General features: G+C 43.1%; 1 protein-coding gene across 1 annotated transcript; it reads left to right on the top strand.

The window, feature by feature from the left end:
- The first annotated feature begins 2,571 nt into the window (after positions 1 to 2,571).
- On the top strand, positions 2,572 to 6,243 carry LOC119274483 (uncharacterized protein DDB_G0286299-like). Its single transcript, XM_037555189.1, has 2 exons — positions 2,572 to 4,261; positions 5,757 to 6,243. Exon 1 carries the CDS (start codon positions 2,665 to 2,667, stop codon positions 4,228 to 4,230), a length of 1,566 nt encoding a protein of 521 aa, XP_037411086.1. The 5' UTR covers positions 2,572 to 2,664; the 3' UTR covers positions 4,231 to 4,261; positions 5,757 to 6,243.
- Positions 6,244 to 14,318: the final 8,075 nt, after the last annotated feature.

Raw genomic sequence — 14,318 nt, 5'->3', positions numbered from 1 at the left:
CACACAGCCGCCCCCGACCAAGAAGCCGCCCGGCCAGTTCCTCACCGGTACGCTCCTCAGAAGCTGGCACGCTCCTCGGAAGCCGGCATGCTCCTCGGAAGCCGGCACGCTCGGCGGACGCCGGCAGGACAGCAGCTGGTCCGTGCGCGCCGCGACTCCCTTCACCGGTCGTCTCCTTCGCCGACGCCCGCAAGTTGTTCGACAGTTTGCCAAGGTACAAAATGGACTCCGCCGACGAGTTCTTTTTTCATAATTTCCTTTGCGACTCCGACGATTCATCCTCCGATGACGAGGAGGAGATATTTGCAGCCGTGTTGGTCCATCACCACCTCAACAGCCAGCGGCCATTGTTCGGTGGCTCCATTCCGGGCCACCTTTCGGCGTTGAATCGCAACCGAGAGAGCGGGCATTTCCTTCTTTAGAAGGACTACTTTGATACAACAAACCCGTTGTTCAAACATCAGAAATTCTGCCGTCGTTTCCGTAAGAGTAGGCATGTCTTCAATCGTATTGGAGAGGGGGTGGTCGGCTATGATGACTATTTTGAGTGCAAAGAGGATGTCGTTGGCAAGATTGTTTTTTCCTCTTATCAGAAATGCACTGCCGCCATCCGAATGCTTGCATACGGAGTGCCCGGTGATCTCATTGACGAGTACGTCCGTATGAGCGAGTCTACTTGCCTAGAGTCTCTATATAAGTTTTGCAAGGCTGTTATTGGTGTGTTTGGCCCTGAGTACTTGAGAGAGCCGACTGCTGAAGATACATCCCGTATGTTGGTGATGAATGCCAGCAGGGGCTTCCCAGGGATGCTTGATAGTATAGACTGTATGCATTGAAAGTGGAAGAACTGCCCTTCTGCTTGGCAAGGCAGTATAAGGGCCATGTCAGGGCTTGCACTGTCATATTTGAGACCGTGGCGTCTCAAGATTTCTGGATCTGGCACTTTTACTTTGACATGGCCGGATCACACAATGATATCAAATCTGTCCACAAGATGTAACGACACTGTGATGCGTCGCTCGGGGCGCGTCGAACCGTTTTCTCACTGGAAAGACCGATGTGGGACAGAAGAACCGATAGACGAAAAAAAGTTGCAGATGTGGAGCCATAGGCCGGAGGAGGCTGTGGCCTGTGGGTACTAAACGGCAACGTACGAGAGATTAACTCTGCAGTTTCTTGATATACAAAAGAAAGAGAAAAAACTGCAGTTTCTTCAATAGCGAGCTCAAGAATTGATGCCAGCACAGACGACTCAGTTGTGAGTGCGTGACCCGTGCGCCTATCCAGCACAAGGGATTCACTGTACGTACTGCTCGGCCGGCCATGGAATTGACAACAATGAACTAGACCTAATACCGGGACTGGACCAAGAGTTTTAGACATACAATGGCCTACGGACTCTTAGCGACCATGAAGTGACCTGTGATTCTCAACCATGATACATGATGTTTGCTCCAACGCTTCATGCATTGCCCCCCTTATGCAAGTTCAATACGGCAATATTTCTCCCGATACCTCTCAAGCCACAAGGATATTGTTTGTACTCCCTTCTCTAGCTATAGGCTATAGCAGTGTCTCGCATGGCCTTGGTTCACAAAATGAATATCCAGCTCTCAGCATGCATGTATATTTATACATGTGAAACGAATGGACCAAATATATATTTCAATGATCCGGATATGATCCTGATAATCCATGGCATCACAACCCATGTACCTCTGGCGTTTCAATGCTTGATTGACACCATATGCTACTTCATATTTAGTAGTACCAAGCGACATAGTAAGATTTTTCTTTAATAGATCAAGTGGGGCCTTATATTTTACGTGCTTAAGTTTTACTTTGAAGTTTCGAAGAGCTTACTTGACTACTTTTTGTCCAGGAAGAAGGCTAAGGTTGCGAGGAGCAGGGGAGGCGCCAGGATTGGGCCAAGCCCCGGGCCCCGGGCTTGCTACAACGTTACTACATTGTCCATGATGCTACAGTGAACAAAGTATTTAATCTTCACGTCCCGGGCCCAGCCCCCCTCCCCCCGCTCTGGGTCCTGTATTCGCCACCGGCGAGGAGAAAGCAAACCTTGAGCCCACTCTATCAGGCAAGGCTAAGAAGAAGGCATCTCCTGAGCATTTTCATATCACAAACATGTTTTCAAATTTGCAAAATTGTATTAATTCATGAAGTTTTTTTAAAATTCAGAATATATATAAAATTCATGGACATTTTTAAAAATCATGATGTTTTATAAATAACCGATTTCTTATATTGGTGTATAAAAAACTTACGAATATTTTTTTGAAATATTGCAACAGTTTTTTAATCAGTGTTCGCGATTTCTTTCAAACCTGAAAATATCATATACGTATATTTTTGGAACATATGGTTGAGCAAGCAAGTGAGCGAGCAGGCCTTATTGGGCCTCGTCGCTTGAACCTCGGAGAAGCCAATCTCGAAAAAAGAAACTAAAAAAAATCGGCAGCATTTCCTAAAAGGAAACAACGTGGCGTAGGCCTACGCGAAATTCCGTTCATGCCCTCAATAATCTAACGAATTCACAGCGCAGCCCACCGCGTCGCTGCCGTCTCCTCTTTTCCACTCCCACCCAACACCCCCACCCTGCTCGCCGCCCTCTCCGCCGCTCCCGCTCCCGAAACCCTAGCGGCGAGGATGGGCCGCAAGCGCCGCCAGCCGTCACCGCCGCCGCCTCCGCCTCCGGAGGAGGAGTCTTCCGCCGAGGAGTCCAGCTCCGCCGAGGAGGAGGAGGAGGAGGAGGAGGAGGCGGCGGAGGCCACCCCCGCGACCCAAAATTCCCCCAAGCCCCCTTCCGCCGCCGCGGACGACGACGCCGAGGCCGACGCCGATTCGTCGGACGGAAGCGACGAGGAGTCCTCCGAGTCGGGCAAGATCGACGCCGAGGCCTTCGAGCTGCGCCAGATCGCCTCCTCCAACCCGCCGCCGGCTGCGGCTTCCAAGCCCGAATCCGACGACCAGGAGCCCACTCCGCCGGGCAAGGACAAGAAGAAGGGCAAGGCCGGGGCGGAGAAGGTGGCGCCTGAGCCCTCTCCGTCCGGCAAGGCCAAGAAGAAGGCACTCTCCGAGCTCACTCCTTCCAGCGAGGGGAAGAAGAAGCACAAGGCCCAGCCGGAGAAGACTGCGCCGTGGAACAAGCTTGAGAAACCTGGACAGCCCAGGCGCTGGACAGTCGAGGACGAGCTCAAGATCCTGGAGGCTCTTGTTCGCCACGTCAAGGCCAATGGCACCCAGCCGGGCGCTGGTGAGCTTATTGCCGTGGTTGGTGGCAGCCTCGAGAGGAAGAACTGCACCAAGACGGAAATGTATGAGAAGGTGCGGAACATCAGGCAGCGGTATGAGAAAGCGGTGAGCACAGGCGCTCTGCCAGAGAAAGATGATGACCTCCGCAAGTTCAAGCTCTCGGAGCAAGTCTGGGGAGCAAATGCAAAGCAGGTGGCTGCAGCCACCATGGCTCAAAATGAGGCTGCTTCCTTAAAGAGCAAGAAGAAGGGGCAGACTAGCAAGGAGAAAACAGAGGGCCATTCAAAGGGTGGTGCAGCAAAGGAGGCAACCGCTAGCGCCGATGAAACAGAGGGCTATTCAAAGGGTGCTACAGCAAAGCAGGCCACCGAAGAGAAGGTAGAAGAAGATGGCAAGGGCAGGTCATCAAAGAAGGCCAGCACTGCTGATACTCCTGCTAAGAGTAGAAAGCGGGGAAACCACAATGAGGAATTGGAAGGCGATGCAAAAACTGCCACTACAAAGGAGACCGTGGATACTACCACTCAAAATGGTGGCACTTTGGTGAGGAGCAAGAGTGGAAAGTCTGACAAAGAGAAAGCGGATGGAGATGCTGAGAGCCCCACACCAACGGAGGATATGGCTGACGCTCAAAATGGTGGCACCCTTGCTCTGTATAAGACGGAAGGGGAAGCTCATGAAGAGAAAATGGACACAGATGCTAATGTGAAAGGCACGCGCAAAGGGTTTGAGGAATTGCAGAAATTGTACCCCAACCTTACCTCTTATGTGGAGGACATCCAGGCCCAGCATCCATGTGGGGAGACACTGAAGAGAGCATTTGAGTTCATTCCTGATGAGAAGGCATGTACTTTGGAATCCAAGATCAAGAAGCAAAGAGTAGCTGAGTTGAGGATGGAGATGCGCCGATCTGACACAAAGAAGGAGGTGACCAACATATTCATAGGATTGCTGGACTAAACCCTTCTGTTGTTGTCAACCCATTTATGTGGTATACCATTCTACTTACTCCTGTGTTATTATGTTTTATCGTGATGATATATTGAAGATTTTTATATAACTCAATGTGATGCATCTTACTTCTCTAGTTTACTTCAAGTCTAGCTTTATATATCTGCAACCCAATTCCACCCACCACCCTAAAAGATTAGAAAGATTAGGCGGATGCAGGTGAGTTGGAAGTTTGGTTGGACATATATCCAGTATAATTTTGTGCAGGCAGCGAGGCACCGTGAATTCATGGCAACTGAAAGTCTGAAACAAGGGCCAACGGACATGAGATGGATTATATGCATCTCATGTCTTATGCTTATATTCAATAATGGTTCCACCGTATTTAGATACACAGCTTTTTTGCAGTACTGACTTGTAAATCTTCCTGCAATTATTGTGTCGGTTACTGTTATTGTATTGTGGCTGTCAAAATATTGTTCAGGATTAAACTGCTTGTTTCTTTGATTGTTACTGTAGAGTTTGTAGTCATTTTAGTGACTTACATTTAACCTTATGTGTCAGTTTTCAAGCAACTTATAAAGTTATATAAGACAATAATTGACTAGTTAACTGACTTTAATATCGTGTTGACAACTTTTTTTGGTAACACGGCGTTTTGGACAAAGAACAGTACATAGTTTCAGGAAACTGTCATCTCTCTTAGAGATCATTTTTTGTTGCTTCCCCTTCAGTGTCCTAGAAAGAACAACTGTTGCATTTTTGTTCATGTTGGCATGTAGTTCTGAGGTCTGACATTTGACATGTCAAGTCTTGCTCAAAAAGGGCTGATTTCCTGAAAGTCAGCAGATATGCAAATTCAGTTGGAAGTTCTGACCACAGAGAATGACAAAGTATGGTGTGTTACAACCTGAAAGGCTGAAATTGTGCTGTCATTGCAGAGATGTATCCTAAGCCTGTTATTTCAGCAACTCTGGAAGTTGTCGTTCACACAAATTGACAGAGTCCCTAGTTTTTAGTTTTAGTTTCTGTGTGTGTTATTGGATCGTGGATCAGTTTGTAGCAGTTTCAAAAATCGAGTAACTCGGTATCTTAGCCGATGTTATGCATCTTTCCTGCACTACCATGCAAAAGCTAGCATGAATATGTCCCATTGTTCTCTTATTGAACGAAGTGACTAGAGCTGTTTCTTGTAAGCGGTTGGTTAATACCCCCTCCGTTAACAATTATAAGGTGTTCTAACGTTATTATGAGTCGGATGTATATAGACGCATTTTAGTGTCCTGTTCACTCATTTCAGTCCGTATGTAGTCCATATCGAAATATCAAAAACATCTTGTAATTGTGAATGGAGGGAGTAGTAAATATGCACTTGTGTTTTTGCAAATGGTAATCATGCTTTGTTTGATTTGTGTGCGCCCTTCCTGTACTGAAATTGTATTTCTATCGAAATAAGTGTCAATTTGTATGTTACAGTAATATATACGAGTTCCATTGCTGATGTAACTTCCGGTTCTGTTTGCTTTGATTGCCAGATTGCTGGGTAAGAAGACTGACTGAAGTAGCAAAAGGTTGATTGGACGTGGAACCGATGGATGAGCACGAGACATGGTGACGAGCTACTATTGTCGCTGGCTGTTGTCTTGTTAATGGTGGTTGGTGGTGAGCTGACTCATGCTGTCTTATGGCAGTACCTATGTTGGTGTCATGTCTAGGAAATGGTGGCGTCCTAATGCTGTCTATGACTTGGAATTCCGTTTCTTCTGTTCGATGAGTTAGGTCTTATTGGCTGTGTAATGTTGCTTCTGAATTCAGTGGTGGTGGAGGCCGGAGGCGGATGGTCAGGCGTATTGGCTTTGTGTTGAGGCTGCTGGATTAAGAGCCTTCTTTTTTACTCCCTCTGTAATCTAATATAAAGGCGTCTAGAATACTAAAGTAGTGATCTAAAGGCTCTTATATTAGTTTACAGAGGGAGTAGCTCTAAGCGCTGTTTTGGAGCTGTCATGTTTGGACTTGGATGTAGTGTTGTGTTTGTTGGAGTTTGTTTTGGTTTCAGTCCTGTAGTGTTGAACTTAAGTTCATTTTGGAATTTAGATGATTGGCTGCGTAGCACGAAAGGTAGCAGAGGGGCAAATATTTGAATACAGCACAAGACAATTTACCTAGTTGTGGATCGGGTGAAAACTCTTCTGATTTGGGTATAAATTAAAGCATGAACTTGTACAAAACGATGCATACCAACGACTCGCGAAGGATAACACAGGCTGCTAGGCGAAACAGTTCCACCTATCGCCGGTGCGACGCGGGCTCCTACTGCTCTAGCCACATCTTCAAGACACTACCCAAGCGGTCTGTTAGAGAGTTGTAGGCCCACACACTGGTAGCATTCATCAAGCGAGTTGTAGTTCTCGAATTGCTTTGCCAAAGTTTGCTCCAATTATCATTCCTGTACCTCCTCTATATGACTGAACCGAAGCAATAATTATCCTGATACCTCTCAAGCCCCAACGTACTTGTTTCTTCCCCCATGACCTATGCTATGGTGTTGTCTTATGAAACTCATCGGGCTCGAATCTGAAAATGTATATGCGTTTCTTGGCTTGTACATTTATACATGTGAATGGTAGGAGCAAATCGCACATATATTCAATTACCCCGAGACGATCATGATAACTAATGAGTTCAATGCTTGGTTGGTCTTATATGCTACTGCATATTTTAATGTCAAGTGCTACACTAGTACTCATGCATACATCCATAACCTATTTACACATCATCTGACATTGTTGTCAGGTTACAACAAATGCATATTCAAGGACTTAATTACACATCTACCTAACATTATTATAAGATATTCATATTGAAATCCTGAGCAATCGGCCTTATCTCCCCTTTCTGAATAAAACAATATAAATGACATGGAGCACACATTAATTTACTTAATGAAGGATGCCAATACATCCTAGAGGAGCAACTGCTTACCTTAACAGTCTCTGTCAATCACATATGCATTTGCCAATAGCCAACTACATGTAAATCAATTGACACCCACATATAGATAATCATATCTGGTTACTTAGTTTCTCGTGCATATCAAACATTTACGCTAGCTCATATATTTAGGCTAGGGCAGACTCAGGGCATACTAGCATGTCTTTTTTATAATCAAAGCACACAAGAATCAAAGATGTCTTCATCCACATCCTATTATCGTCATCATCTTTGAAAATACATACATAGTTATAGGTAATGCCACATCTGCGATAGATGTAACCAAAGAAGTTGGATAGCTTTGTATGACTTAACCCCCTGGCTCAGGTCACCTGAATCAGCTCTAGTAACTCCAAGGCAAGAACCAATACCCATTTTTTCGTTTGAGGAATCACCAGGGGGCAAGACGCCACACCTGGATATATTTCTCGATAGGAGGCTGCTTCCGTATTCTCAGTGGTGGTAGAGGATGGAAGGCGCATTCGCTTGGGTTGAGGCTGCTGGAAAAAGTGCCCCCTTTTGTAGTTCTAAATGCTATTTTGGAGCTGCCATGGTTGGATGTAATGTCGTGTATGTCAAGAGTTTGTTTTGGTTTCAGTCCTGTAGTGTTGAACTTAAGTTCGTTTTGGATGATTGGTTGCAGGAGGAGGATTCCAATATCGTGCCTGCTGGTTTTACTTGGGTGCGTGGTGTGGCGTTTTATCGGTTTCTTTCTTATTTGAAATCGGAGAGGAGAGCTCTTTGGTTTGAAAGAAAGAAATGAGCGATTCTTATTTAAATTTTGAGTCTTGCTTCAGTACACCCCACTTACAAACCGTATAAGGACAATAGGGTCATCTGATTATAAGATATACCCATCTATGTATGTGGCACGTACCAGCTGTATACACAACCAATCCGCCGGCCCGTCACACAAACTGACAAACACAACCTCTGTCTTGGGCCTGGCCCATTTTCCTTTTTCTTTCTTTAACCTTCAAACATAGTTGCGTGAGGTAGGATTCAAACTCCCAACCTCTTAGTTTACTTCCACACACTATAACCAACTGGGAAAACTATCTTGTGGTGTCTAGTTACTTCTTTTATTATTTTTTTGTTTGGCCCTTTTATTCTTTGATTTTATTCCTTTTTTTTATTTTTCTTCAGAAAACACATTCTTGTCCCCGCGTTAACAAAATGAGTCGTGTGTGGCGTTAAACACATACAGTTAACGCAAACAAAAAAATATTAAACACAAAAGGTGAGTCGTGTTTCAGTAAATGATGAACGAAATGTCTGCATGTACAAGATGGATCGATATTCATTCCACGTTGTCTATATGCATGGCGTATAGGTTCTCGTCGCATGAGTCACCATGTTGGGCCAAAAAAACTGAACTAAACGCAAACAAAAAATGACTCGTGTTTGAATGAACGAATGAAACGTACACGACTGGTCCACGCTGAGGGATGGAGCGAGGGACCCGTGTGTCATTTCAATGACTAGCTACCCAAGCGCTTTTCTTTTAATAAAAATTCAAATAAAAAACTACATACACTGTTTTCTTTTTCATTTTCTTAAATTCGTGAACATTTTCTTAAATTCCTTAACTTTTAAAAAATGCATGAACTTATTTGTTGAATTCATTATTTATTTTTCAAATAAATGCTTTTTTTAATTTTGTAAACTTTTATCAATTTCGTGAACTTTTTTTTGTCAAATTCGTGAAGTTTTTTCAGACCGATGAACTTTTTTCAAATTCATGAACTTTCTTGTCAAATTCATGAACTTTTGTGTTAAAATCATGAACTTTTTTTTCAAATTCGTGAACTGTCTTCAATTTCGGGAACTTTTTTGTCACATTCGTGTACTTTGTTCAAATCTTTGAACATTTTTAAACTTGTGAACTTTTCTTTTATCTATGAACATTTTTTTAAAATTTAAAAGTCGGCAACTCAGGCTGGCAATCGGGTCGGGTTTGGTCGGGTCGACCTCTCCTAGACTCATGCCCGAATCCCTTGTCGGGTTTGTCGCCTGCCTAGGAGCGTACCCATGGGTGACCCATGCCCGAACCCATTGAGTAACCCGACCAACTCAGGCACCGATCAGGTCTGCCGTTTTATTATGTTTTCTTTTTACTCGTTCAATGCATGCCATGGTTGATGTATTTCCTCTTGAACCTCCTAGTCTCCTTTATATAGTAGAACCCCACCTACTAGACGCCAGAGCAAGCCAGGTGGTACTAAACAACCTGCTCCTATGATCAATTCACTGACATGCACGCAATAGATTTTTTCTAGGGTAGCATGCACTTTTTTTAGACTGTGTGTTGCATGCCTTCAGCTTTTGGAGGTTCAATAGGCTGAAAATATTGCATCGTTGCTACGTTAATTAGGGTGAAGACGATGATCCATACCCTACCCATTCGGGGTAGGTGCCCATGAGCTCAGGCACCCATGGGTCGGATTATCGGGTTGGCCGTCAGCCATGTAACCAGGCTGCCCTATTATATAGTCAAGATTTCTGACTCCTTCCGTGTAACCAGGTGAGATGGGACTAAATATGAACGGCAGTGTGCTGCCTACAGGTTTGAGTAAGCCAGAAGGCCATGTTCAACGGAGAGTGTTCGATGGAGGGTGTTCGAGTAGCCCAGAAGGCTCCCTTTGAGTGCATGTTTTTTGGATCCGTCAAATGACCCCAATTTTTTACAGCATCTTATATGGCCAATTAAAGGCATTATGCCAAGTTGTTTTGGTTTTCAACAAATCTGGAATTTTCGGGTCAAAAAAGTCTGATAATGGTAGGATCTGTCGCAACTTACATGCGGTGTCGAAATAGTTCAAACCTGACATGAATACCTACTATGGGCATGTCCACCTTCTTGCAAAAGTTGGCGTCATTTGAAGGGGGAAAGTATCCGGTGCATCGGACGTCATAGCGTGTTTAAGAATATTTTAAAAAATCTGAAAACAATGTAGCCCATTTGCGCAACGTCGGTCTATGTTGTTGCAAAAATTAAAATCAAAATTCAAAACATTGCACAAGATACAAAAATAACAAATTTGGCATCAGTGTGTTAATGGGCCAAATCTAAAGCCCAACTAATGTTGTGTACTATTCAGTGCCAATTTTATGATTTTTGTACCTCGAGCAGCAGAAATTTTGAGTTGAAATTTTGCGACAACATGAACCGACGTTGTGCCAATGTGCTAATGTTTTTCAGTTTTTTTTAACATTCTTGAACGCGCTATGGTCGTCTGGTGCACCGGTAGCACCACAACCACCGGTGCACCAGATACTTTCCCCATTTGAAGGATGTACAAACATATATCTTGTTCAACAAAAGTGTGTTCGGGTATACCAGAAAGCTCCGTCCGAGAGCACATTGTTTTCCGACATCCTTGAAATGGCCCCAATTTTTTCCATGGCCTTGTATGACCAATTAAAGGCATCATGCCAAGATGTTTTGGTTTTCGATAAATTTTGCATTTTTATGGAGTTTTCCTAATAAAAAAGCTGATAAAGTCTGACGTGTCGTAACTTGTATACGGTGTCGAAACTCGTTCAAACCTGTCATGGATGCTTACCATGGGCATGCCCACATGACTGCAAAAGTTGGGGTTGTTTCAAGAATGTTTAAAACTAGATCATGTTCGACAGATGGTGCTCAAATAGGCCAGAAGGGCCCTTTTGAAAGCACATTGTTTTGACATCCGTCAAATGACCTCAATTTTTACCACCAGCTTATGTGACCAATTCAAGGCATCATGCCAATTTTTTCAATTTTTTGACAATTCTTGTAGTTTTTGGAGTTTTCTCGGTGAAAAATGGCCTATAATTGACCGGACGTGCCGCAACTTGCATACAATGTCGGAATTTGTTCAAACGCCTCATATATTTGTGTCAAGCCGTTGCAAGAAGTTGAGGTCATTTATCTATAGTGCAAAAAACCACCAGTTCAGAAAGTGCTAGACAAGGCCCAATAGGTGGATTCGTGAGTATGTAGTTTTTCCTAATTTGAATACCTTTGTTATTTGCAGTTTCCGTCATTATCAGCCAACATGAACACTTTCTTATATCCTAACCATTTCTGGAAATTTGTCAATAATTTTTTCATTCCAAATTGTGTATGAAAATTTTACAAGGTTCAACACTTTTCTAAAAGTGTTAAAAAATTATCAACAATATATGATGAACACATATTGCAAACCACACACTTTTTTAAAAATGTATCTAATTTTTTGAAACACAAACATTTCTTAAATTTGTGAACAAAATATAGAAAAACAAGAACATTTTTTAAAAATTGTAAAAAACATTTGAAAACAAGTTTTTTTTTTGGTATTCCAAAAATATTTCAATGTTTGGAACAGGTCTATTTTTTCAAGAATGAGAATAATGAATTAAGGAAAAAAGTAAAGAAAAACCTAAAATTAGAAAAGAGAAACAAAAGGTTAGGCCTTGGCCCAACTAGGTGACCGCATCGTCCCACCAAGTTGGGCCGACCCAAGTGTCCGCGGATTTGAGAAAAGTTAATCAATTTGAAAAAAATATGATAAAAAATCGTGGGCTTTAAAAGTAAATTCGTTTAAACTTAAAAGAGGTCGTGGATTTGAAAAAAGTTCACAGATTTGAAAATAAAGTTCATGAATTTAAGAAAATGTTCAAGAATTTTAAAAGTTCATAGACTTCAGAAAAAGGTCACGATTTAAATGTTTTGCAAATTTAAAATAGAAAAGAAATGGAAAAAGTAAAAAGAAAGATATTTTTTATTAAAAAGGACAAAGAATACAAAACATGCTCGTATTGGTTAGTGTTATATTTGAAAAAGACAAAAAAATGATAAGTAGACAACAGAAAGTAGTCTAGTTGGTTACCTCGCTTGTACTAAGTGTATACGTGCTGGGCTTGAATCCCGTTGAACACTCATTTTTTAAAACTTTTACAGAAAAGGGGGAAAATGTAAAATGGGCCGGCCCAAGGCAATACATACACATGCCGCGTATTGCGCTTCGCGCAGTCGACGTAATTTTAAAAAAGACCATCCTACCCTTTATTATGAAGTGGTACTTTCACATAATTCAAAATATTTCATATCAATTAACCAAAAAATTATTATATTTTAAAAAATGTTCACACATTGGTTAGTGTTATATTTGAGGGAGAAAAAAGAAGGTAACTAGACACAAGAAGTAGTCCAGTTGGTTATTGCCCTTGTAGTAAGCGTACATGTGCTCGGTTTGAATCTAATGGGGCGCTCATTATTTGAAGGTTTTAGAAAACATGAAAAAAGTGTAAAATGGGCTGGCCCGCCCTTTTGAAGGTTTTACAGAACAGGAAAAAATGTAAAATGGACTGGCCCAGGGCGGTACGCACAGGCCGCATATCGCGCTTGGCGCAGACGATGTGCTTTTGATAAAGACCATCCTATGCTTTATTATGAAGGGGTACATGGGGGTTGTATCGAAGCGAAAGTGTTAAATTTTTGAACTGATACAACTTTCGGGCGATCATTGGTTGTTCATACTTGGGTCCGCTTCCAAAGGATTCATTGTTTGACAGTTGTCCTTCCATGGAAATATATGCATGACATAAGCAAATCTTGCAGCTGGCACTGAATTCATCCAACTTGTTGCTATAATTAATTTAATTAAGATATGGTTAAGTTAAAGAATAATAAGCAGGCACTAAAGGCTTGATGATGCTTTGGAAGATATATGCAACAAGACTGAATTGTTCTTAAAGAAGACGCAATGGTGATTTTTGTGAACAAGAATTTGAATTGGACAATGTGTTAATATACATGCTTCAGGATGAGACATTGAATTATTAATCACCTTCTTTTGACCAAGGAAAATTAGGAAACAAATTACATAATCCAAGTTGAGTCCCGTGGGAATTTTATGTCAGGAATTCTGGCATAACACAATTCGTCATAAAATTGAAGCGTTCTCAGATTCACGCAAACGGGATATTCAATTCCATGCAACTCAAGCATGGGATGAGAGATCTATAGCATGTTTCACGCTCCGCAACACATTTCTGACACAATCATGGTCAGTTTCTCCATTAATTCTCAGAGTTCATACGGACACGATTGCCACAATTGAAACACCAGGAAGCACAGTGCAGGCTTCATGGTGTGTTTATCTCACTGAGCTGGTCAACAAAAAAAAGTAGCAGAGGGGAAATAATTTAATACCTCACAGGTCAATTTACACGGCCGTCAATCGGGTGAAAACTCTTCTGATTTGGTAAATTGTCAGATTACACGACGAGTACAGTCCTGTACCATGCCATCACAGACTAGATTATTTGCTAAAAAGCACTAACCTATGAAACGACAAAATAGGCTGCTTGGGGAAACAATGAAGAACAATGCCACCTATCACCGACACGGCATAGACCCCACTTCTCTAATCACATCTTCAAGGCAGTACAAAAACAGTGTACCAGAGGGTCATTGGTCCACAGACATGTATGATTCGTCATTTGACTTGTAATGCCCAAGTGAGGATGTATCGTGTGCAACGGGCCATCTGATGCTACGAGTGCACCAGCTCAATCTGAGCCGCCGGATGCACAATAGAGGGACCAGATTGCATAAACATATGGGCTGCTGGTACATTTTACATATTGCTCCTCAGAAATCGTCCATTTGCGCAAACAGTCATCCTCCAAGACATCGTCTCTTTCCTTGGCATCTCGTCTTCCTCTCCTGTACCTGAGCGTGCCAGGGCAATTCAGATCGTGAGTAGGGTTAGCGATTCCTCTCGCCGCCTCTCTCTCCCGCTCCTCTGGGTCGCCCGACTTTCTCCCCTCTCTCACTTGTACATAGTTCCGTTGCCGGTGAATCACCAGCGCCCCTCCTCTTCTCTGAAACGGCCGTCCCAGGTGGAGCTTCCATTGCCGCCGGCGAGCCCAAGGGAGAAGGTCGTGCTAGGTGGAGCTTACATCGCCCGCTCTCTTGGCCAACCCAACTTTCTCCCCTCTCTTGTGTACCTACTTCCGGCGCCTCTGAAGCACACGCCCCTCCTCTGCTCCGCTCCGAAACTGTTGTCGCTGTCATATGGTTTAGTCGTGTGAGTAGAAACATGGTACAGCTCAGTATGATGCCAAATATTTGA

The sequence above is a fragment of the Triticum dicoccoides genome, chromosome 3B, assembly GCF_002162155.2.
Source record: "Triticum dicoccoides isolate Atlit2015 ecotype Zavitan chromosome 3B, WEW_v2.0, whole genome shotgun sequence".
Taxonomy (NCBI): domain Eukaryota; kingdom Viridiplantae; phylum Streptophyta; class Magnoliopsida; order Poales; family Poaceae; genus Triticum; species Triticum dicoccoides.
Note: the sequence above shows the minus strand (reverse complement) of the source record. Positions and strands in the feature narration are given on the sequence as shown.